The following is a 26,888-nucleotide window of genomic DNA, read 5'->3' as shown; positions in this document are numbered from 1 at the left end:
TGGCACTATAGAAGTAAGTAATAGTGGTGTCTAGTCAAGAAGAGTCACAGCAACTGAATTGGGAGAGAAAATACCAAAAAACAGGAGGTGGGGGTGGGGGAGGCTTAAGTCACTGAAGCCTAAAACGAGGCTGGTTTTGACTGAGTTGCAAACCCAAAACTGCAGGAGGTAATACAACTAATGGGTCAAAAAGAAAAATGCCACAAAAGCATTGTTAAAAATTTCAGATACATAGGTTTTAGATGCATGTTCATATTCTACTCAATAATAATAGAATTTAAGAAAGCATGATAACAGAAGATCTGTGTGCGCAAGGATAAAGTCTGAGATGAAATTGATTATGTAGTATTGCTTTCATGAAGAAGAGTTAACTATTTCACTATTAAAATAAGGGAACTGAATGAATATTCCAAAGAGAAACATTTATAGGAAAAGCTCCACCACCTAGAATCACACACAATGTTAAACATCCATGGCTAGAAGGTGATAAAAAGGCTTTGTTCAATCAACTTATTGTTCTTTCAAAATGCCCTGCTTACTGCAAAATGGAAACATTGTTAAAAAAAAACAATGTACTATTAACACTTGGTCAGATAAATCTGTATTAATTATAAATATTTTGTAAAAAGATCACCTACAATGCTCAGTGATAATTAAAAAGCTCAATGATAATTAAATTCAAAACTAAACATACTACCTGACACATGAAAAAACTGAAAGGAGGCCACACCTAAAAAGAGCACAAAACTGGGCTTGTGGAGCTAACAAGTTTCTCAAGCTGCTCCCTCTATTCACTTCTCATATGTCATTACACAAGCCTGTGGGTGACTTTCTGAACTGTGCTGAATACCTGACAGAAAGACCAATCAGACAATACAAGACAATTTGTAAAGTATATATATGGCACAATCAGGGTCTTTGACAGAAACATGAGCCACATCCCTTTATTCTGAAGCTGAAAGCTTCTACCCTAACATTGCAGCCCCTCCTCTTAATGTGTCTCATCACCACACTTGACCATAATGCACTGGAAATATTTTCTATAGTTCTGTAAAATACAATAACTGGGCATTAGACAACATAAGTGGACAAATCAATAATAAAAAATCTAAATATACCCTTTTCTAACCCTAACAATATATCTCCAAAACCATCATAACGCATCAAAATGAGAAGACAAAACAAATTTTAAAACCCTCCAATAAAGAGCAACTTTTATTGGCAAGTAATCAGATGTGACGAGCCAGCATCTATGTTTTAATGCTGTATGACCATTTATCAAGTCTCTTCTTACTCACAGGCCGATACAGAAAGAAACGCGGGAGAGCGGGCAAGGCGCGCGCACAGGCTAGTGTCCTGTGCACGATACAATGTGCGATCGATGCCACTGTTGCTCACACGTGATGCGGGTTTGAGAGCCGACGCTCAATTTTGCCGGTGTCGGTTCTCGAACTCGCTGACAGCCACGGGTTTGGAAACTGGACACCGGCAAAATTGAGCGTCCGGTTTTCAACCTGCGAGCCGTGGGCTGATTTTAAATTTTTTTTTCCTTTTGGGACCTCCGTCTTAATATCGCCATGATATTAAGTCAGAGGGTGTACAGAAAAGCAGTTTTTACTGCTTTTCTGTACACTTTCCCGGTGCCGAGAGAAATTAACGCCTACCTTTAGGTAGGCGCTAATTTCTGAAAGTAAAATGTGCAGCTTGGCTGCACATTTTACTTTCTGAATCGTGCGGGAATAACTAATAGTTATCAACATGCATTTGCATGTTGCAGGCGCTATTAGTTTCGGGGAGGGGGGGGGAATTGGACACGCGTTTGACACGCTAGTTTTACCCCTTATTCAGTATTAGTTATTCCCACGCGATTCAGAAAGTAAAATGAATAAGGGGTAAAGCTAGCTCGTCGAAAACGCGCGTCTAACCACAGGTTAACAGTGCTCCGCTGGAGCGCACTGTACTGTATCGGCCTGTCAAAGAGCTAAGTTTTTCTTACCTGCAAGATAAAGGTAAGGTTAAGACTAAGTATTACAGACCCAAAAATTCTTTTCTAACATTCAACCATGTTATTAGCCCTTACAGAATAAGTATACATTGGCTTCCAGCTTCTTTCTTGTAATTTTTTCAGTTATTTCCCCTTCTATGCTAAAAAATGGCTATAGCATGAGGGGAAATATTAATAATTAAGTAAAGTGACAGCCAAAATTCTAAGGAGCAGGGAAAGGAAGGGGATTCTGTGAAGCTTTTCTTATTTTTTCCCCCCTTTACTGTAGACATTTTTGCTTTGCCTTTTCCCTCAGGCTCTCTCTCCCACACTTCCTCTTTCAGTTGCAGTCTGGTGGCTACTTCTCCCCCAAGGATACCCATCCCCCAGGCTTTTTTGCTTGGCAGAATTTGCCAAGCATTGCCAATCCAGCTTAGACCACAGGCAAACAACATTACTGGTACTTCTGGACTTCTTGGCAGCTTTCAACACTGCAAACCAGAATCTTAATCATCAGTTTGACGGTGCCAGGACTGATAGACCTAGTGCTAAAGTGGTTTGCATCGTACCTTCAAAATTCGCTCCCAGGCTGTTTCACTTGGATCAACACTAACCTATCCCACCTGACTCTAACCTACAAAGGCCCTCAAAACAAACACACTGCTTTACCTCAGCACCTACATCACCCCAAACCTGCCCTCCCATTCCTTACACTCAACTATCTCAGACTCAACTAACCATGCCAAACCTCAAGGAACTGCGCCTTACCAACACCAGTAAGAGAACCCAAGGCTCGGCCCCTATGTTTGGAATTTGCTACCACTACATATCCAACAAGCATCAGACCTCCTAGCCTTCAGAAAACTAGCAAAAACATGAATCTTCCTACCAGCCTTTGACCCTCATTCGCTGGGTAAACTTAAACTCCTATATTTGTACCCTTACCTGTCGCCCCCGAGAGAAATCAAAATTTATAAACTTCACTTTATTGTAATACTGTATTTTCCTAATGCATTTCATACAATGAAACAATTTCTCCCTCTTAAAACTAGTATAGCAACTCTACCACTACCATGTCACATTGTTCTCGCTTTTATTGATTTGTCTCAGGACTGTAAATAGAGACTTAAGCCTTAAATCCTACCTGCCCTAAAACTAAACTGTCTTGTGCGCCTTATCCTTTGATAAGATCTTGATTATAAACACTAACAGCTATAACATGCTTTGAACTGTTGTACTGGAAAAGCACGAAATAAATGATTCTAGGCGCTCAGGTGATTTGGGGGGTTTTTTTGGTTTGTTTTTTTTTTTTAACCACCAGCAATGGTATTGTACATAGGTATAGCAAGTTTACTTACTATAAACAGTGTTTTCCATAGATAGCAGAATGAATTAGCCATACTCAATGGGGTGATGTCATCAGGCGGCAGGATAAGGAGCTCTCTCTCAAAGTTAGCAAAAGTTTTTTGTCCGTAAGCAAGCGTGGGATTTCCTGCACAAACAACCATTCTAGAACTCTCTTCAGTCGATAAAGCTAGCTGAACTCTTTAGAGCAGATGCTGTCCAGAGAGGAGGAGATTTCACATGGTTAATTCATCCTATCTACAGAAAACTCCATTTAAGATAAAGCAAACTTGCTTTTTCTGTGGGGTAAGCAGGCTGAATTAGCCATGCTCAATGAGGATTTCCAATCTGAGGGTTGCTATGTGCCATACAGAGTTTTCTCTCTTTTTTTTATTTTTTATTTTTTTGCAACCCAGACTCCTTTGTGGACAGCATGACTAAGCTGTGATGGCGTAATTGAGGATAGCCCTTCCTACTGAACTGTCAGTTGCAGCCCCACCGTCGGCAGCAGTGCGACAATAAAGTATGACTGGACGACCAGGTGGCAGCTTAGCATATGTCTTCAATAGCAACGTCTTTTGGTGTGCGATCGATGCCACTGTTGCTCACACATGATGCGCTCTCACTGGATCTGATAGGTGGAGCAAATGTTTGGCATACAAGTGTCTTATGCAGGATGTAAACCAGTTCACAAGCGTAAACTTTGTAACTTGGGTACCCAGTCTGTTTGGATTGTAGGAAATGAATAATTGAGAAACCTTTTTTCTATGAACCTGAATTCTTCTTTTATAGTACAGTAGGGCTCTTTTGCAATCCAGTGTATATAAATGTTTTTCTCTATCGTGTTAATGTGGCTTTGAAAAAAACGTTGGGAGTGATGTTCTGGTTCAAGTGGAAAGGTGACACCATTTTTGGCAAGAATTTTGGGTAGGGTTGGAGAACTACTTTGATGTGGAATTGGAGATAAGTTGAAAAATGGACTAGTACCTGGATTTCACTAATTCTTTGTGCGAACGTTACCATACTAAGAAGAGCACTTTTCGGGAGAGGAGTTTTAAAGAATCAGATTCTAAGGGCTCAAATGGAGTCTCCATGAACATGGTCAGGACAATGTTGATATCCCATGGGACAGGGGATTGTTTCACCAGGGATCATAGATGAAGCAGGCCCTTCATGAATTGAGAGATTAGTGAATGTGTGGGAATTGATGCTCCATTTTCATGATGATGGTATACCATTATGGCGCTTAGATGAAACCTTACTGAAGTGGTTGCCAGTCTGGTTTGGGAGAGGTGATGTAGATAGGAGAGCAACAGTTGTGGTGTGCGAGAGAATTGGTCAAGAGATTGATGTGCGCACCATCTGGAATAGTGATGCCATTTGAAAGCATAGTTACAACAAATTGACTGTTTCCTTACCAAGAGCAGGACATCCCGAATTGGGTCCAGCAAGTTCCAATATGTTATGGTTGCGCATTCAACATCAATGCTGTCAGGTTGAGAGATGAATGCAGTAGATGCAGAATATATCTTCCTTCCTGCATCAATAATTCTGGACTGTCTCTGAGGTACCATGGAAGGAACACTGAGTACTGTATGAGATATGCATACCAAGGCTGTCTCGGCCATGCAGGGGCTATTAAAATCATTTTGGCACAATCCCACATGAGCTTATGTACTCTCTTGGGAACTAGCAGTAATGTGGGAAATGAATAGGGCAGACCCTTATTCACTGGTAGTAGGAAAGCATCTGGTGCCTCTCCATGAGGGCTGGGATGGATGGAGCAGAAACATGGAATCTTCTTGCTCCATTCTGAGGTAAAAATGTCTATCCAGGGTCGACCTCAATGCTAGAATAATTCATCTGTGATTATCAGTGCTACAGCAATTAGTGTGGGTAAAATATTCTGCTAAGCCGATCTGCCTCCATGTTGGGAATGTCTGGTAGGTATGTGGTTTGCAGAGTTATCCCTGACCGGACTGCCCAGTTCCATATTTGCAAGTTTTCCTCACAGAGGTTCCACAATCTGTGCATCCTTGCTTGTTCACATAAAATATGGCTAATTGGTTGCTCATGTGGCTCATCACTGCCGATCCTTGTAGAATGTGTTCAAATACTGTGAGCGCGTTCCATTTGGCTCTGCGCTCCATCAAGTTTAAAGACAGTGTTTGTTCGGTGCAATTCCAAATGCCCCGAGTCTTATATTGGAGCAGATGCACCCCACCTTAAAATGAAGGTGTCTGTCGTTAAGATTACATGGTGCAGCACTGGATGCAAAGGGGCATCCTTTTCTAGTATTTGTGGGCATAGCCACCATGTTATATCTTGCAACATTTATTGGGGTATTCGAATGTGTCGACAATGGTTGAAGGAACTGGCATCATTGGCTCTTTAGTCCCCATTGCAGGTGGTGCATCAAGCTAAAAGGACTACATGAATGGCCGCCACCATGTGACCTAGTAAAACTAGAATGTGGCGAAGTGCTTTTCTGTTCCATCTTAGCAGCTTCATGGCTAATGCACAAAGTCTGATTGCTCTTTCATGAGGAAGAAAGAGTCCATCCAAGCCAGAGATTATGTTCGTTCCTATGAATTGGAGCTGCTGTGCCAGATGGAGCATAGATTTTTTGTAGTTTACGAGAAAACTAAGGAATCCAGGCAGTGAACTGTTTCAGCATCAGAACGCAATGTCATTTTGTCTGGTGCCACTATCAACCAATCATTAAGACAGAGAAAGATCCGTATTCCTGAACAGCATAGGTGTGCCACAGCCACAGCTAGGCATTTTGGGAAGACTCTGTTGGGTAGGCTGTGGCTGTTGACAAGTTTGTCAAAAAGCCAGCAGGCAATAAGGTTGATATGACTGGTACTCTCTGCAGATGAAAGTCCAAATAGGAGAACTTGGTATTGGCAAGGTACTTGTCCTACCTTGAAAGAGAGGTAGCACCAACACAAGGGATGAATTGGGATATATGCATATACATCCTTTAGATCGAGAAAGCACATGCAGTCGTTGAGTTGGATCAATTGTAAGATTGTGCTGAGATGTCGTCTTGAATTTCTCTCAGTGGAGATGTTTGCTCTATGATCTGAGATCTAAGATTGGGTTGAGGTCTCATGTTTTCTTTAGAATAAGGAAAGAACATGAATAGTACCCCCTTGTTGTAGTCTTAGGGTAGTACCTCCTGTACTGCATTCTGGAAGAGTAATTTGGACTGTGCTTCTAGGATGTTTTTTTTTTTTTTTTTTAACAATGACCACGCCTCTTGCACACTTTTTACCTTTGTAGCTGCTCCTTTCAGTTTTTTTCTATCTATTTTTCTCATTTTATCAAAAGTTCCCTTTTGAAAGTTTAAAATGAGTCATGGATTTGCTTACTGTCCCCCTTCCAGTCATTAATTCAAATTTGATCATATCATGATCACTATTGCCAAGCGGCCCCACCACCGTTACCTCTCACCAAATCCTGTGCTCCATTGAGAATTAGATCTAAAATTGCTCCCTCTCTAGTCAGTTCCTGAACTAATTGCTCCATAAAGCTGTCATTTATTCCATCCAGAAACTTTAACTCTCTAGCATATCGCGATGATACATTTACCCAGTCAATATTGGGGTAATTGAAATCTAAATGAAGAAGAAGCAAGACCTTGCACATAAGCAAGTACCACAACACACTGGTGCAGGATAAATGTTTAACCACCACAAATTCTATGGTGTTCTTTAATTGTAATTCCAAACGTCAAGAAATATCAGTATTTATACAGGCAACTCCATGAATTCACATGCAAAACCTTAAGCTGGTCCCCCCGACACGGTCCCGTGTTTCGCTAGGCTGCATCGGGAGGGACCTGGAGCGCACTCCAGGTATCTTTTCAGAGATTTAAATGCACTCGTGGTCCCTCCCGATGCAGCCTAGCGAAACACGGGACCGTGTCGGGGGACCAGCTTAAGGTTTTGCATGTGAATTCATGGAGTTGCCTGTATAAATTCTGATATTTCTTGACGTTTGGAATTACAATTAAAGAACACCATAGAATTTGTGGTGGTTAAACATTTATCCTGCACCAGTGTGTTGTGGTAATTGAAATCTCCCATTACCACACTACCAATTTGGTTAGCTTCACTAATTTCTCTTAGCATTTCACTGTCCGTCTCACCATCTTGGTCAGGTGGACGGTAGTATACTCCTATCACTATAGTCTTCCCCAACAAACAAGGGATTTCTACCAATAAAGATTCGATTGTGCATTTAGTCTCATGCAGGATGTTTATCCTGTTGGACTCTGCGCCATCCTGGACATAAACCGCCACAACGCCTCCCGGATGCTCCTCTCTGTCATTGCGATATCATTTGTACCCCGGTATAGCACTGTCCCATTGTTTATCCTCCTTCCACCATGTCTCTGAGATGCCAATTAAATCTGTCATCATTCATTGCTAACCTATTATCGATGAGCACCAAAACAACTTGAGAAGGATTCTTACAATGCTATTCGAAACCCCAAAACCAATCCTTCATAATACATATATAACTTCTCTCTATTCATCAATCCTCATAAAAGAGTGTAGTGATTCAACTGTTCACAAGAAAAAAATTTTGTGGAAGGAGAGGAACGTTTCATATGCAATAATCATGAATCCCCACCAGGGTGATATGATTGTAGATGTAATCATAAACGGACCTCCTCCAACCAATGTGTACAGTCAATGTGCAAACTATATTATAATCCAAAAGCTTTTTTTTGAATAATTTTTTGTGTGTGTTTCTCTAAAACATTTCTCATTATTAATCAAGGTGAAAAAAATCACTCCAATATTCTCAGTCCGTTTCAAATGAACGCTCCACGCAGCCTTATGACTAATCCCAACAAAGGGTATGAATGGATCTTTAGAAAACACTTATTGAGCGACCTAGATGGGCATGCTAGGCAGTCTCTTATGGCTTAAACGTAAGCTCATGCAACACCCCGACTTATCTGCTGGTTTGGCGGGTCACCGACGTAGCCACGTTTCAGGTCCACACTGGGACCTTTCATCAGGGAATTCGTCCTCTTGTAATATCTCGTCGGTCAATGTTGAGCCATTGCCTGTCACAGAATATAAAGTTTTTCGCAAGACCCATACTACATGCGAATCAGATCATGTGGTGTATGCCATTGTATGCGCTTGTCCCAAGGTATACATTGGCAGAACCACCAGAAAAATCAGAATTCGTTTAAATGAACATAAGTCCAAACTACACACTGCAACTTTAACAGCACCAATTGTTTCTCACTGTGTGCAGACACGTCACGCTTTTACAGACTTGAAATGGACTATTTTGGATCAGGTCCCATTACCCCCCCGTGGGGGAGATCGGAGTCGATTCCTAAATAAGCGAGAAGCTTTTTGGATTTTCACTCTGCAATCACAAGCGCCAGCAGGGTTGAATGAATTATTAGATTAGAATTCAATTTTGTAATTTTGGAATGACTGATCGCGCATTGAATGGAGCCTGGTCCTTTTTGATTGGTTGAACTTTTACAGACGTCATTTGTTCAGAGCTTGATGGAGATTGGTCACGCAGCTAGCCTAGTATTGAGTTTAAATATCACGCTCCCGTTAGCCCACAGCGTTGTCAGCCTTGGATAGAGTCGTCAGACTCACGCCACGAACCTAGCAGGCAATGGCTCAACATTGACCGACGAGATATTACAAGAGGACGAATTCCCTGATGAAAGGTCCCAGTGTGGACCTGAAACATGGCTACGTCGGTGACCCGCCAAACCAGCAGATAAGTCGGGGTGTTGCATGAGCTTACGTTTAAGCCATAAGAGACTGCCTAGCATGCCCATCTAGGTCGCTCAATAAGTGTTTTCTAAAGATCCATTCATACCCTTTGTTGGGATTAGTCATAAGGCTGCGTGGAGCGTTCATTTGAAACGGACTGAGAATATTGGAGTGATTTTTTTTCACCTTGATTAATAATGAGAAATGTTTTAGAGAAACACACACAAAAAATTATTTAAAAAAAAGCGTTTGGATTATAATATAGTTTGCACATTGACTGTACACATTGGTCGGAGGAGGTCCGTTTATGATTACATCTACAATCATATCACCCTGGTGGGGATTCATGATTATTGCATATGAAACGTTCCTCTCCTTCCACAAAATGTTTTTCTTGTGAACAGTTGAATCACTACACTCTTTTATGAGGATTGATGAATAGAGAGAAGTTATATATGTATTATGAAGGATTGGTTTTGGGGTTTCGAATATCATTCATTGCTATACATTCTAACTCTCCCATCTTACTGCTTAGACTTCTGGCATTAGCATACAAACATTTCAAAGTTAGTTTTTTGTTTGTATTTTCATTCTGCTTTTTAATCGATAGGGATAAGTTAGAATTTTTTTTTAGTTACAAGCACTTGGACTACTTTTCTTATTATTGGAACCTCACTGTCGGGATGTTTAATTCTAATGCATCATTAGTATTCTTTGAAGATACCTCCCTCCAAACCATGTGCTGCTGCTGAGCGACTGTCAGCTTTTCCCTTTGTTCTAGTTTAAAAGCTGCTCTCTCTCCGTTTTAAAGGTTAGCGCCAGCAGTCTGGTTCCACCCTGGTCAAGGTGGAGCACATCCCTTCACCAAAAGGTTCCCCTTGGGAGCTCATAACTTCTTTCAGTTGTCACCAATTCACTTTAATGTATTTAACCAATTGTTTGTCGAAGGTCCCTACTAGAGCAGTCTTTACAAAAAAACGAGTGCTTGCATAGAGTCTCCAGTAAAAACACACTTATCTGTGAATAAGCATCAACGTTGTTGGTGTTGTGTTAGTCCCCAGATTACATTGTTTGTTTGGGCTTGGGTTTATTGATTTATGAGAGATAGAGAGACAGGATCTTTTGCGTCCATACAAAGCACAGATGAAAAGAGACTAAAGAGTTCTAAAATGGTTGTTCACGGGGAAGAAATCCCACATATGGACAAAGGCTGTTTATCAACAGAAAAATTAGCAGATAAGGACTGTAAGCAATTTGTGTGTGCACATGTCATGAAACAAGTGCAAACAAGAAAGCATAGCATGCACAAGAAAAATATTTTGTTTCAAAGCACACTGCTCCCAATATTTTATACTTTGTTGTGCATAAGATCTTTTTACATACCATCCCCACAAAAAATGTGAGAAACCCTGACTTCTAAGGTCCATTGAGTCTGCTCAAATTGCTTTCTTTTGCTGTGCCATGCAGACATCAACTGATCACTTGCCTTCCATTTACTTCTTCAGCAAGAACCTTATATTTCTGTCCCAGTTTCTCTTGAATTCTATTACTGCTTTTGTCTCTACCATCTACTCTGGGAGGCTGTTCCAAGCACCTATCATCTTCTCTTCAATGAAATATTTTCACACCATTACATGAGTGTTGCTGACAGCATGGTCTCTAGTAATTAATAAGAAGCAAGAAGAAATGAAGTACAGTATAGAAACTTTAGTACTTTGCATTGTCTGCATCCTGTTTGAAACTATTCATCCTGAAAGTGTAAAATATAGTCTCTGAAATGAAAAAAATTTAAATATGAATACTTTTAAGGCAAACAATAGAATTCTTACTAGCTTTGAAAGAATAGTGCATGGAAACAAGAAAATCTGTACATTTCTAAGCTTGCAGAGTTTTCATCTGCATTTCTTTTATAATAAAAGATACCTACTTCAGTAAATATTTTACACAATGTATCTGTTCCTGAACACAGACTAAGGACACTGCTTATTACCGGCATCAGTAGTATGGGATTTATTTAATGTTTGAGTACTTGCCAGGTATTTGTAACCTGGACTAGCCACTGTTGGAAACAGGAGGCTGGGCTTCATGGACTCTCGGTCTGACCCAGTAAGGCAATGTCTTATGTACATAACTAGATACCAAACTATTAAGTATTGCTTTCACAAGTGTAATTACAAAAGCCACATTCTTTTAGGAATAAATACATAGTTTCACTGGCAGAATAAATATTCCTTCTGAATAAAAACAATTCATAACCCCAATGGAAACTACATTATCCCAGTTATATTACAAATATCCAACAAATGATGCCAATGACTAGTCAAATTCACAGTTTGATGAACAGTCTTTACCAGTTATCATCTCTCCAAAATCTGAAACAAACATCTCAAAACTGAAGATTAGATGTTTAGTAACTGAAGCAATAATCAATATTTTTATGAGCCTGATATTTGTTCTATCTGTATTTTAACTTTTTAGATTTTATATTAGTTGATATATGTGGTATTTTGTACATAATCTCAGGCCTTGGTTGAGGTGATTAAATTCTAATAAACAAACAGTTTCAAGGAATATATAGACTGACGTGGGAAAAGCAAAACATTGCTCAAGAAATATTTGTTTGGTATTCACTGTGGAAGGGCCTGGTGCAGGACTACATAAAAAAACAAACAGGATTGAAAGTGAGGTAAACCAACTGATTTTCAGAAAATATGTACTGAACCTAAATGTAACTTGCCTTGAGCTACCAATGAAAAAGCATGAGCTAACTATACAATAAGTAAATAAAATGAGGTATGTTTGTGAGGAGCTAGCTAAACTAAAAGTTGATAAAGTGATAGGGCTGGGACAGGATACATCTAAGCATATTAAGGGAACAGAGAACTGGCTGACTTTTTCAATGTTTCTTTAGAGTTCAGAATACTTCCAAAGGGCTGAAGACAGATGAAGGAGGCTCCTGTTGGCAAAAGTGAAAGCAAGGAGGAACTATAGGCCTTTTAGTCTGACCTCTAAGGTGAGCAAATTAATGGAATTGCTGCTAAAATAGAGGACAGTGCAGTTTCTGGAATCCAGTTTGGAGGGGGATTGGATGGGTTCTTGGAGGAGAAGTCCACTGCCTGCTGTTGGTTGAATTGACTTGGAAAATAGCCACTACTATTACTAGCAACAGTAACATGGAACAGATTTAGTTTCTGGGTACTTGCCAGGTTCTTATGGCCTGGTTTGGCCACTGTTGGAAACAGGATGCTGGGCTTGATGGACCCTTGGGCTGACCCAGTATGGCATGTTCTTATGATCATGAAACAGCTTGGTTTTACCAGAAGTAAGTCTGGTCAGAAAAATCTGATTAATTTCTATGACTGGTGACCAGAGAGTTGGATCAAGGGAGAATATTAGATGTAGTGTACTTGGTCTTCAGTAAAGCCTTTGACATGGTCTCTCATAGCCAGTTGCTCCCAACCTGGGGTCTGCAAGACCATCACATGGGGTCCTGCAGCATGAATGCATAAAGTTTAGCTAGAAAGAAAAGGAGCATTCTGCTGCTTTCTGTGAGTAGTTGAGCTGCTGCCACAGGCCAGGAGAGTGAATGAGGCCTATTATGGCCCCAAAAACCTGACTTTGCTGCAGGTCAAGAGGAGGAGGGACAGAGAGGAGGCATTTACTCCATTAGAAGCCTCAAACTGCAGTTATGCATGTTTAGAGATAAGGAAGAGAGGTACAGATTGCAGCCCTTGAGTCTTATAAACCCCACTTCTGCACTTCATTATGATATGGGGAAGAAAGGGGACGATTTTAGCTGTCAATCTTTAACAGCCTCTGTTACACACTGAGGAAAGCAAGCATAGGGAAACTGGATTATCACAGAAGTGAGAAACCATTTTCCACTACTAACACATGCTCTCCCTTTCCCACTGGCCTCAAAGAGAGAGAAAGAGGAGAGGACATTTGTGGAAAAGAAGGAGAAAAAGGAACTGGGGTAAACAGAATGAGATAGGAATGAATGAAGAAATGAAGGATAAAAAAGGAGACAGGAATCCATAATTGACCTGGTTAAGGAGAGTGTGAGTGATAGCAGCCTACCAGGGAAGAGAAGGAGAGAACCCTCAGGAATCATGCTGGTCAGAGGTAGACAGAGGAAGGGATAGAAGACAATCATGGTCAAGGAGTGAAGAAGGGAAATGAATACCAGGGATCAAGGAGGAGAGAGGTCAAGACAACACCAAGGGGAAGATCTGACATTAAACACACAAGTTATTTAGGGGGGACACACACTAGAAAGACATGTAGATCTCAATAGGCTTCTTCCCATTGAAAGGCAAGCTATTGCTTTGCTTTTTCTGAAATCTAAATTCAGTGACTATCATTTTTCTATATATGTTTGTAAGAATTATAAAAGAAAATAAAATATAAAAGAAAAGCAATTATGAAGGCAATTGTTTTTATTGAATTTTAAATCAAAGTACTTACACAATGCTCCATGTAAAATTTGAATGGAAATAATGAAAATAGAAGAACAATTACATAGTCAACTATATTTGTTTAACCATTCCTATAAGGAAACAGAGGAAAACAAAGTAAAAAAAAAAAAAAAAAGAAGGAGTTACAAAGTAATAATGAAAAAATGCCATAACAATGAATGAATTAGCTCCTGTTGCTAACCACATGCAAGCTTTACTGGACCACTAAGGGGATTGGGGAAGATGTCAAAACTTTCCTTGCAGCAATACAAGCTCTAAGCTGTTCAGGAGAAAAGAATATATAACTAATAGAACAATACCTAACACAACATTTGCAGGGATACCACCAATATCCAACATCTCCTGCCTTAAAAGGAAGAAAACCTCTTCTCTGCTCCTGGGTAGCCCTTAAGAAATCAGGAAAAATACATATGACCTGGCCATGAAAAGATGAATTCAGTTTTTGAAAATATAGTGACATTACTAAGGTCCCCATCAGTGATAAAACAAACAAGAAGGGTGGCATGGATCAATGTCCTCATATTTAGACAATTCTAGAAGTTGAGTAACATTTAAACAGGAAGGCGCGGAGCTAGAAGGGGAAGGTAAGAAAAAAAAAACCTTATTAATAGAAAGTAAAGATTCAGAAGAAAGTTTCAAGATGTCCATGTCCATAAAGTAATAAATGTAAGTTCTCCCACCTTGGGAAAATTCAGAAAGCAAAGATTAGATTAAATGAATTTTCAATAAATTCCAACCTTCTAGAGATGATATTCCACTCTTGAATTAGTTTGGTCTGGACAGTGACCATATTAGCCAAAACTTGCAGTATTGAAGAAATCTTATTATCATGGTCATCCAGCTTAATTTCATGTGCATTAACCAAGGGATCCAACTTAAGACACAAGAGTGTCCAATTTAATAGTTGATATAGCAAGAGCCTGGCCAAATTGAGACATCAGCTCCCAAAGAGAAACCAGAATAACCTCCATTGGGTTCTGGGAAGGCTGTGGAAGTTCCCCCAGTAGCTGAAGAGCAAGAAAGCCAGGATCTGAGATTGCAAAAAGCTTCCCTGGCCACAGAGCTGCAACAGGAAGCGAAGAAAGTCGAAGAAATTGCCAACGGGGAGAACAAATCCTGACCTCTACCTGATGAAACGGATGCTGAGCCTTCAATGAACCTTCCCACGCGGTCCAACAGATCATTCCGCGCTCCGTCAGTCAACAGAAAGGAGTCGCATTCGGGCGCCGGCAGTGAAGCTTGCTGGCGGAGCCTGAGGGAAACCTCATCCCTGGCATGGGAGAAATCAGCGCTCCTCTGTCGACAGTCACATGGGGAAAGGAGGCCTTAGAACAAGGGGTCATGATTCTTTACAGAAAGGGTACTGGATGCATGGAACAGTTTCCCTATGGAGGTAGTGGAGACAAGGAAAGTTTCTGAATTCATGAAAGCATGGGATAAACCGAGGGCATGATAAGGATTTTAAAACTGAATAGTTAATGTGGATGGGCAGACTAGATAAGTCATATGATCTTTTTCTGCCATCAGGTTTCTATGGTTGTGTGTTAAGTTACTGGACATTCTAAATGTGAAAAGTAAATTGCAGCAAATCATGAACCTAGAATAAAGGAACTATGTCAATGTTTTCTCCCACAAATTGAGGCTATTATAACTGCTACTGCAACTTGTTACTTGTGGTAGGATGAATGAAGTCCTAACATTTTACACTAAGCAATTAGCAACTACACAACTAATATATACAAAGACTTTCTAGGGGAGGGGCTACTGTGTTCCCAAGAATTCAAATTCAGGATGGCATTCCTGGATTATATTGTTGACCAAGCTAGCTGACTCCTAATATAATAATTTATTTTCTGCTAAAATGTCATGCAAGGGCACTGCATCTCTAGTGTTTCCTGTTTACATCAAATTGTGGCAAGAACACTGAGTAATTTACCACATTGCTTTTGCTCCTATTTATTTTTGCAAAAGTTAATAAATTAAAGCTCTGCCACAAGTGGGGGAATACAACAGAAAATGGTTTGAGCTCCTGAAAAGAGAAATCCGATCATCATGTGTAACATCTATTTCAAATAAATCAGGAGACATGCGACAGAAAACAGCATGATAGATTTTTTTTCCAAAATAACCACAAGAAATACTTATGGCAGAACTAACAAAAATGTAAGTCCATAAACCACCAAGCACAGCAAAGCACTCTAAATACAATTCCACACCGAAGATGAGTGCTAAGATCAAGTTGTACAGTCCCAAAGAACTCAAAACAATTTGTAAATCCAAAGGTGATATTTATTCATAGCGGCAACTCCACTGTGTATGTATGAACATGCTTTAAGCAGAAGGGTCCCCCGACACGGACCCATGTTTCGCCAGGGGCTGCATCGGGGGGGACGCACAAAGGATTTAGAGCTATCTGTAAATAAAAGTAAAGACACAGGACTGTAACTAAATGAAGTTGCCAATGCCATATATAAAATCAGAAATTACATACACTTACCAAGTTGAAGAGTATACACACGTAACAGGGAGCGCGTTTATGTGTCAATAAACATGGAGCTTTAAACATGTAAAAGGCGCCAAAAACATTCACAAACCAATCAGCTGAGGCAAACAACCCACCAATCAGAACAAGGTATTTTTATCCAATGAGCTGTCAGATATATATATATATATATATATATATATATATATATATGGCATTGGCAACTTCATTTAGTTACAGTCCTGTGTCTTTACTTTTATTTACAGATAGCTCTAAATCCTTTGTGCGTCCCCCCCGATGCAGCCCCTGGCGAAACACGGGTCCGTGTCGGGGGACCCTTCTGCTTAAAGCATGTTCATATATACACAGTGGAGTTGCCGCTATGAATAAATATCACCTTTGGATTTACAAATTGTTTTGAGTTCTTTGGGACTGTACAACTTGATCTTAGCACTCATCTTCGGTGTGGAAGAGAACTAACAAAAATAAAATGTTTTCGAGCAAGTAAAACAAAAGGAGTGCGTTGCAGACTTTTTAGTGGTCTGGTCTAAAAATTGTATTCAGCAATTTTTAATAAGTGACAACTATTTAAATGTCCTCTGTTCCTCGACACGGGTCCATGTTTCACCATGGCGTCATCGGGAAGAACAATGCATGCTGAAGATTGAAGAATGTTGGGTCAGAGGAGGGTGATAAAAATGTAAATGGTAATCAGACTCCACAATTTTCAAGACACACTGGTACTTGATCCATTTCTGAAGGAAGGACTTAGCCCTCCCCCCCACAGGAAGAGGCAGGTCTCAATGACATCAAAAACTGGTCCCTGGCTTACACTGCGATTGCTGCTGGGCCTTCAGATGACACCTTTCCCTCTGCCTACCTCTAACAGGCAGCTGAGGTTATTGAGGAATGGGAGGAGCTCGAGGGTGATGAAAAGAGATGAAAGATTATCTTAGGAGGAATGAATGCTTGTAGGAAAAGAAAAGTACTTTAGGGCTGGGGGTTGCTGACAATGACTAAGATGAACTGATGCTCCTTAATCAGAGCCAATATCTCCATCACCTTATTGCTAAATAAGCTGTTCCCAGCACAGAGAACATATGCCATATGATCATACATGTATTCACAAAAGGCTACTCGCTCTTAACCACAAGCTCTGATGGAAGCGGTCAAAGTGCTGGCCACAATGTCAAAAGCTTCATACACAGATGGATCAGATGTTTCTCGCATTCGTCTATATCCTTTACAGTTCAATGGAATTCTGCCTATTTACAAAATTTATATACTGCATAATCAGTAAAGATAAAAGAGGTGTACAATTATACACACACAATTAAAACACAAAGACAAAACTTAAGACATCATTGCTGCTGTCTCTTGGATCTTAATTCTCCAAAAATACAGCTCCCAGACTAATCATTTTCAAGATCTTACACCCGGTTGTTTGCCTGGATCATGTATCTGGGGTTTTTTACTCCAGTCAGGTAGATTTGTTGTGATTTTGAAGCATAGAATCTGGGTGCAAATATTTGTTTCAATTGATATTTAGCATCCAATTGTCTTTTTTTGTTCTGAATTGGACTCCCTACAGGAGCCAATCTAGCTCCTTCAGTTGCTACAGGATCACAATCAACTTCGCTAGTGTGTATGTAAGAGAAAGACTGGTCGGGAGATGATTGGTCTGTGAAAGACAAACTGGTCAAGGGGGTGTACCTGGTATGTGTGTGTGTGACAGAGATTGGTCATGGGCACTAAGGAAGAGGACCATGAGAACAGAGCTTCAGCCACGTGCTACTGGCCTGCATGGAAGAGGAGGAGGAGGGCTGCTGGAAGGGGTTAGTAAAGGTGGCTTAAGTTTATTTTTCTTGATTGACTGCCATTTTAATTACTGAATATTATGTGATGTGTCTGCTGTTTTGAAATATTTTATTGGTGTTTGGAGAATTTTAAATAATTATTAATTGTTGGATATTATTCTGTTCTTAGTTATGAAACATTTATTCTGCTTATTAGTATAGTTATACAATTATTTCTGTGTTGGGATCTATAGCTGCTTGGCTAGTTCTGTTTTCCTAATATGAGGTTTATTGGTGTTTAGGGCCTGATTTAATATTTGTAGTGTTGCCTTTTCATAGGCAGGGTTGTTACTGTTTGAGTACATTCCATAATACAAGTGTAACTGTGTGTGGATTAGTTCATGTGCATTACTGTAGATCCTGGGAGTATGTTAGGTCAGTTCTGTGTAAGTGACAGAGGTGAGGTATTTTACTGTATCAGTCTTATTTGCTGTATTTTCTCAAGAGGACATGCATTAATGATAAACTGCTGTCTTTTCATAAGTAGGGCTATTGAGCCTGGTAGTTAGAGTTTGTGTTGCTGTTACTGAGATGACACTAGAACCAGAATATATTTTTTGTAAGGCGAGTTGTACAGGGAATGTCATAATTCTGCTTTACATCCATAATTGTGGGTCAGTGGGGTTCCTGTGGATGCAAACTGTACTTTTACATTTAGCCCTATGATGGTCATATGTTCAGCGTGTCACGCATGTGAGAACCATCTGTCAGGTGTGTCCCAACAGAAAAAAAGGTTGAGAACCACTGGACTAAAGAGTAGCAGTCAGGTTGTTCAACCTCTGGAGTTACCAATCAACTTGTTCACATCAGAGAATAAAAGGAATAATGACATTTTTTCTCCATTTTTCAAAGCAGGTTCAGATCCATTTTATATGCTTTTCTGCTCAGAGGAGATGTAGATCTGCTATATGCTTTTCCTCTGTTTCCGTTGGTAGTGAGAATGGTGCAGAAGGCACTCAAAGACCAGGCTCACTTTATCCTCATTACTCCAATGTGACCCAGGCAAGTAGGGTTCTTTTACCTCATAAGGTTGCCAGTCTGTTCTCTGATCCTTCTGGGATCCAATCTGGCTCTACTGGCTCAAAAGGAGATCTATATCATATCACTGTCCAAAGAAATTGAGGATAATGTGATTTCAGCTAGGAAGACATCCACCAGGAAAGTATATATTTTTAAATGGAAAAGGTTTTCATCTTGGTGTTGGGCAGGCTCCCTGAGTCCATTTGCTTGCACTTTAGAGGATTTACTTATTTTCCCTGTCCTTCTCGGGCCTCAGTATGTGATTGGTTAAAGTGCATCCCAGTATCGTTGCTGCTTACCATGTTCAAGTTTATGATAATCCAATCTCTATTCATCTTTTGATATCATTTATGAAAGCTTATGGCATCTGAAACCTCCAGATGCCATGCCACCATTGCCATTTTGGCACAACTGAAGAAGCTACCCTATTGTCAATGAAGAAAGCAAGTTTGCTTACCATAAACTGTCTTCTCCATAGATAGCAGGATGAATTAACTAGCCATGCTTAATACCTGCCTGCTAACTTGGAGAGTCTACTTCCTAGCTACAGCAAAGCTCCACCTCAGAGTCAAATGAGGACACATGCATGCGGGAATTCCTGCACATGTGCAGTAGATTAAAAGCTCTATGAGCTCAGAGAGATGGATCTGTTTGATGCCATCAGATGACATCACCCATGTGTCATGGCTAATCCATCCTGTTTGCAGAGAACCCCATTTATGGTAAGCAAACTTTTTATATAACCACCTTAAGGAACAGAAGTCATCAATGAGCTAAACTATAAGCAAGATATTCAGATGGAAATATATGATGTATCCATAAATGAATCTTCGTATGTTTTTACAAACTGAATTTTCAAGAAGACTCATAACCCACAAAATACATTTTTATAGGGTGATCATAAGGCTTGGGGATAATTGCACGAACAGCATTTACTACCCTTAAGAGAAACATGGGGCAACCTGCAGTTACTACCATATGAAGCTTTTTGGGCAGACTAGATGGACCATTTGGTCCTTTTCTGACATCATCACTATGTTACATAAGACCCACCCAACTGCCAAGAGAGCCCAGTCCGCCCATAACACTAAACCTTATCTTAGGCCTCCCTAGGAAAGAAGTGGGCCTTAACCAGCTTCTGCACACATTCAAATACTGTACCATGTATAATTGATGAGCCATAATCTGGGCACCAAGCATAGATCCCTGGAAGACCTTCTTCCCAAACATGTCCAACCTCTTTGTGTCCTTCCCAAGAAGGGAGAGTGATCATGAGTGTGCATCGCTTACTTCAATACAGATTCCACCATTACCGAGTGGTGGAATAGCTAAACCACCCCAAAACCTAGTGAGGTCTGTACCTTGTATTTCAAATCCAGCTTTCAGGCCATAGGAAGATATATCGGCATCTGCCACATCCTCAATCTGTAGATCTTTGAAGATGCTATGTACCACAACGGATAAAGCTTTCACTGGAGGCTGAAGAAACTGAAGCAACCCAAAGACATTCATCCTCTGATCTACCTTCCTCCTGACACTGATAGAAAGCATCTTTGTCAGCTTATCCAGTAAACATGAGTAGCAGAGATCTTGCGGAAGAGATGTATGCTGGGGCAAGTTCAGTAAAGGGAAAAAAGGAATCCCTCTGGAATGCTCCTCCTCCCCTGACAGTACACTGAGCCACAATCCTGATGACAGCAACCGGGCAGAAGACATCTCCTGCTCTAAAGGGGAAGTTTCCAGGAAGAATGCAGGGTACCTAGATGCCATTTCTTTCCCTTCTGATCCATCCATCAAGGGAGTCCCCTGGAGAAGACAAATCTATGACTTCACGAAGGGAACTTATTTCTATTACTAGAAGCCCTCAATGTGAAGAAAAAGTCTGAGGAACTTTGAGCAGCATCTCTATGTGGGAAGATTTCTTCCATCTTGGACAGGAGAGGCTCCAACAAGGCTAAGAAATTCTTCACAAGTTCCAACACATGGGCTCTTACTGGCTGAAGGACCCTCTGCACTGGAATTAGAGGACAACACTAGATTGGCTCCTCTTCATTAAGATCCGCTGGTGATGCCGAATGGGATTTTGGGATTGAACTGGCAGCCAAGACTGGTTCTAGGGCACTGCACATTGGAACTTTCCATTGACTGGCACCATATCTCACGGATGGTAACAGATAGGGATGTGAATCGTTTTAGGACGATTAAAATTATCGTCCGATAATTTTAATATCGTCTTAAACCGTTATGGAACACAATACAATAGAGATTCTAACGATTTATCGTTATAAATCGTTAGAATCGTGAGCCGGCACACTAAAACCCCCTAAAACCCACCCCCGACCCTTTAAATGAAATCCCCCACCCTCCCGAACCCCCCCCAAATGAGTTAAATAACCTGCGGGTCCAGCGGCGGTCCGGAACGGCAGCGGTCCGGAACGGGCTCCTGCTCCTGAATCTTGTTGTCTTCAGCCGGCGCCATTTCCAAAATGGTGCCGAAAAATGGCGGCGGCCATAGACGAACACGATTGGACGGCAGGAGGTCCTTCCGGACCCCCGCTGGACTTTTGGCAAGTCTCGTGGGGGTCAGGAGGCCCCCCACAAGCTGGCCAAAAGTTCCTGGAGGTCCAGCGGGGGTCAGGGAGCGATTTCCCGCCGCGAATCGTTTTCGTACGGAAAATGGCGCCGGCAGGAGATAGACTGCAGGAGGTTGTTCAGCGAGGCGCCGGAACCCTCGCTGAACGACCTCCTGCAGTCGATCTCCTGCCGGCGCCATTTTCCGTACGGAAAATGGCGCCGGCCATACGCGTATGGCCGGCGCCATTTTCCGTACGAAAACGATTCGCGGGGGAAATCGCTCCCTGACCCCCGCTGGACCTCCAGGAACTTTTGGCCAGCTTGTGGGGGGCCTCCTGACCCCCACGAGACTTGCCAAAAGTCCAGCGGGGGTCCGGAAGGACCTCCTGCCGTCCAATCGTGTTCGTCTATGGCCGCCGCCATTTTTCGGCGCCATTTTGGAAAATGGCGCCGGCTGAAGACAACAAGATTCAGGAGCAGAAGCCCGTTCCGGACCGCTGCCGTTCCGGACCGCCGCTGGACCCGCAGGTTATTTAACTCATTTGGGGGGGTTCGGGAGGGTGGGGGATTTCATTTAAAGGGTCGGGGGTGGGTTTTAGGGGGTTTTAATGTGCCGGTTTTGCGATTTTTAGATTTTTCACGATATTTTACCCCCCCAAACGGCAACAATACGATTCCCTCCCCCTCCCAGCCGAAATCGATCGTTAAGACGATCGAGGACACGATTCACATCCCTAGTAACAGAGACACCTCCTGCTGGGTTGTAAGAGGACCTCTGCATTTCGGCACTGAGGTGCTCCCTCTCAACAAGCACGGAGCCTTAACAGGCCACACAGTGGAGGTCCATGCTGAAGAGATGGAACGTGCAGGGCCAGAGAGAAAAGGAGGCTCGGTGCCATGGAGGATCTTCCACACCATGAACAAGGAAGGCAACATGTACTGAGAAAGTCCTGTTCTGCCTTGGGATAGTCAGCTCCACTCTGGCAGAAGACAATGAAGACAGTGCAAGCTTTTTCTGCACAAAAAAAGAAGGCCCCATAGGGTGCAAGGAAGTATCCTGCATGAAGCAACAGTTACTACCCTTAACAGAAGGCATGGGGTAACCTGCACAAAGTGGCAGTTACAACCATAAGCAGCTTGTTGAGCAGACTGGACGGACCATTTAATCTTTACCTGCCATCATTACTATGTTACTAAAGGTATCCCTTGTGTCTTTTAGGTGCTCTTTTCTGTGACATAGCTGGAATCTTGCTCTTATGTACTGTGCTAAACCCCTCTGGAAACTGGCACCGCTGAAGGTGGAGCCTTGCCCTACTTGTGGAAGTGGAAAGGAGAGCCATCTCGTTTCAATTTTCTGCGCCAAGAGTCAGTCGACTCCTCTTTTGGGATAAAGAGAGTCTCCACTGCTTCTTCTGCAAGGCCTCCATTTTTTTTAGGGGTGGTACTGCTGTGCTCACAGGAAGATCCTACCACAACTGTAGCAGTTGGCAGAAACATGATCCAGCCCCAGGCAGTTGGCGGTTCACATCCGGTTGCAAAGCTGCAGGCCTTGAAGCCACTGACTGTGGTCTTTATGACCCCGAACGTCTCTATTTCACACTTTTTTTTTCTGTGAAGACCTGGAAAGTTTTGTTGAAAAGATGCCAAGGCAGTAGCTCAGAAAAGAAAAAAAACAACAACATGAAGCAGAAAATTAAGTCAATAAAAGGACCAGAAAACAAATTATACAGGAAGACTGGGAACACATCTGTGCAGAATCTCAGATGAAGCAAGACTGAGGGACTCCAGTGCATGCTCCTCCATTTCGCCAATCCTCTCTCTCCACCATGATGATCTATAGCCTTTTCTTCCTTCACCTTTCTCCTCCCCCAACCTCTCCTTATGGAACACCCTTTCCAACTTCTGTCCTACAGGTATATCTCCTTTTACCTGTTTCCCTAAAACAACTTCTCCCTCCAAACGCATAATAAAAAATAAGGAAGGCAGCAGCACCATGACATAGAAAAACCAAGCGCTCCTGGGCTCTGCAGCTCCTTCCTTTCCTCCAAGTGCTTCCTGTTTTAGAAAGAAAGTGGTGGGGAGGTGTCTAGGATAGGAATGGACAAATTCTGGGAACTTTAGTTGCAGATCTAGAAAATCCAAGATACCCAGAAGCCTAAAATTTGATATCTGCTGCCCAATGGAGGAGACACAGGTAGGGCCCAGAGAACAGAAAGAAAGCTGTGAAAGCAGCCACCAGCAGGGCTAGAGCCAATAAGAAGTTGTGGCAGTTATTGCTAGCAGGGTCCTATTACCCTATTACCTTGAGGGCTAGTACCTAGACTCTCAAGAAGGAGGGAAAGAGAAAGCAAAGGAAAAATGGAAAAAGCAAAAAAATAAAAATAAAACAAAAACAGAGCAAAATAATCACAAGATAAAGAAATAAAATGACATTTTCTACAAATGTTTTGCTGGTTGCAAAGTTTTGTAAATTTTGCACCCTTATCTAATGGTGGTGCTGACTATTCCTGCAGTAGTCTGGGGGGGGGGGGGGGGAGAATAGAAAAGAAAATCCCCAAGGCAGTGACAAGACTTTTATGTGGCTGCAGACACTTCATCTCCTTATTTGGGCCCAAGTGGAATGAAATACTAATACTACTCCACTTTGAAATATGGATGCCAGCAATGACATCTTTGGCACCTGTGAAAATTTTCAGCCCTGCATTCTTTTATACATTTTCTCTAATTAAAAAAAATCTAACAGATGTGGCTGTCTAACTTACAGCATGTTTACAAGGAAATGATTAGCTGATAGTAGACTGAGTCTTGAGTTCTGGAATTCATTGCCAGAGGATGTGGTTACAGCAGTTAGTGTAACTGGGTTTAAAAAAGGTTTGGATAAGTTCCTAGAGGAAAAATCCATAAACTGCTATTGCTAATTAATAAGCAATAGTAGCTTGTGATTTATCTAATGTTTGGGTACTTGCCAGGTACTTGTGACTTGGATTGGCCACTGTTGGAAACAGGATACTGGCTTGATGGACCCTTGATCTGACCCAGTATGGCATATCTTATATCTGTGACCCACTACCTACTTAGCCTGTGAAAATAGGAAGACAGGCTGCTTCATATTTCTTGAGCCTAGAGGATTTATTCCATGAAGAGGTGAACTCTTGTGAAGAGTCTTTATCCTTCATCCCTCTCAAAATGGATGTTAATTAGTGAAAAAAAACTACTTCATCTTGTTTTCCTAACTCTAAAGCTGATATGAAAATTTTTTTTCATGAAGGTCGGTATAGAAAAGTGTTAAATAAATAAAGCCTTTATAAGTCAGTACAAGGTAGAATAGAAACATTTTTCACCAGTTTCTGAAATCCACAAAAATTATGCAAGGATACCTGGATTGCTAAGGCAATGACTGCACAGAGTGAAGTTGGTGGGCAGCTGAATGTACCAAGATTATCCAATACCCAACTATTTCTCTTATGAAAACCTATTTTACAGTATTACAAACACATACAAGGCAGCAGTATTCACTGTATTATTTACAGACCATAATAAGCACATTTAGAAATAAAAGGCCAAACAAATTGTAGGCAATATCTTTTTATTGCACTCAGTACATCTGTGACTGGTTTTCAAGACTAGGCTCCCTTCATCGGGTCAGTGAACAAAGATATACCAAATTAACTCAGTAAAAAGATATAACCTATAACATGGTTGTTGACCTCTACTTCTACCAAATCCAAGTAGCCTATGCTTAAGTACATTACTGAAATTACTTTAAGTTGACAATTTCCAGTTTTTCACAGCTCCTAGAAAAGCCAAGACACCAATTACTAGGATGTAATTGGTCCACACTGCCTATGATCTGACACATGACATCACAGACTGAATGACCCAACAGATCCCATTACAGGTAGTTTGTAACCCTGTTCCAAAGCTAGCTATCTTACAGTCAGAGGTGCTGCCTCAATAATTTTAAACACCTGTTGAGAAATCCTAAACTGTTACATAGGAAGTACTGCATTAACTTTTTGCTATATATCCTTCTGGAATAGTGAGTAGTTCATAAAGTTGATAAACAGAGACCTCAAAAGTCCCAATCAGAAGTGACAGGACAGAAATCACTTAATTCCAATAAATGTTGTATCGTATATTCCAATACACACAACACTTAACTCTTACTAGTTTTAACCATTAAATTATTTTCAGTAGCTTCTTCAATATTATACCAGTAAACAAGGCCCGACGCCCTTTTCACTCATCCAAGCAAGACAGTCTTATTTACTTGATGAATTGCGAGGGCTCACCACAGAAGCGAGAGGATCAACCCAGCTATTATTTAACCAGCAATAGGACTTGCGCAACTTTAGCTCCTGCTCCAGGGCCCACAGCGGGGCTAGTAGTCCGGCTGAGCCGGCCACAGTCCTTACCTGCGGCGAAGTGCAGCGGGGTCGATTTTCTGCCCGCGGTGTCGCGGCTATTCACGTTGTCGGAGCTCACCAACTTCTTCACCCGCTCCACGTCTCCGTTCCGGCAGGCCTCGAAGAGCTCCCGGGCCGGCTCCCCGCAACCCACCACCTCGGCCGGGCCCGAAGCTCCAGCGCAGCGACGGCCCGACATCCTCCACCACCCCTCGTTGTTGCTACTGCTGGCCAGCGGAAGCGAAGGCGTCGAGCCCGGGGATCCGTGCAGGGCTTGTGTGGTGCCCAGGCCGCACTTCCCCCTGCCGGGTGCGGCGACGGCAGTCACCGGGAACCACTCACCATGGCCTGCCAGGCCGGCCAGAGCGCTCGGCCAGGGGCACACTCGGGGGGTGCGGCTGGGGGGACCCCCGCACGCACCGCTCTCGTGGCCTGCCGCCGTGTCCGCGTGAATGAGGCACTAGCCTGCTCACCCCATAACCAGCACTTCAACGGTAACCGTAAAGGGGGACAAGGGGAGCAAAGACGACACGAAGGATGCCAAAGCGCCGCCGCTCGTCAGCCAGCCAGCTCCACCGCACAACCACTAGAGCCGGGCTCCTCGATCACGTGACTTGCCGCACTTGCGTGTGCGCGCGCACCCACAGTGCCTGACTGGCAAGTCGGGGGAGGGGTGGCTGCACAGGAAAATAGAAGGGACTGCGCATGTGCGCCCTCGAACAAGGGCTCAGTACCTTTCTGCCTGCACTTAAACGCTCGTGTTTCTCTTGCCGATGCGGAAAGTTGCATTCGGTTAAACGCAATTTTTTTTGCCTCACTTGAGCGTGCATTTTCTGAGCGCGAAACTTACTCCCGGTGCAACAAGGAGTTTTGCGCAGAGAATGTGCGTTTCTTAACGTGAATACTGCTTAGCGCCCTCGCATGGAAAACATTGAACTCTCTGGACTGGATCTGTACTCAGTCATGGCATGTTTAG

General features: G+C 42.0%; 1 protein-coding gene across 1 annotated transcript in view; it reads right to left on the bottom strand.

Moving 5' to 3' along the window:
- The window catches only part of TNKS2 (tankyrase 2), a 195,548-nt gene extending 168,988 nt beyond the window's left edge, over positions 1–26,560 (bottom strand). Inside the window, exon 1 of the mRNA XM_029609867.1 lies at positions 25,922–26,560. Coding sequence (XP_029465727.1) covers positions 25,922–26,111 — 190 coding nt within the window. The 5' untranslated portion in view covers positions 26,112–26,560. The remainder of the gene's footprint in view (positions 1–25,921) is intronic.
- Positions 26,561–26,888: the final 328 nt, after the last annotated feature.

The sequence above is a fragment of the Rhinatrema bivittatum genome, chromosome 7 (assembly GCF_901001135.1).
Source record: "Rhinatrema bivittatum chromosome 7, aRhiBiv1.1, whole genome shotgun sequence".
In the NCBI taxonomy this organism is placed as follows: domain Eukaryota; kingdom Metazoa; phylum Chordata; class Amphibia; order Gymnophiona; family Rhinatrematidae; genus Rhinatrema; species Rhinatrema bivittatum.
This window is presented reverse-complemented; position numbering and strand designations above follow the sequence as displayed.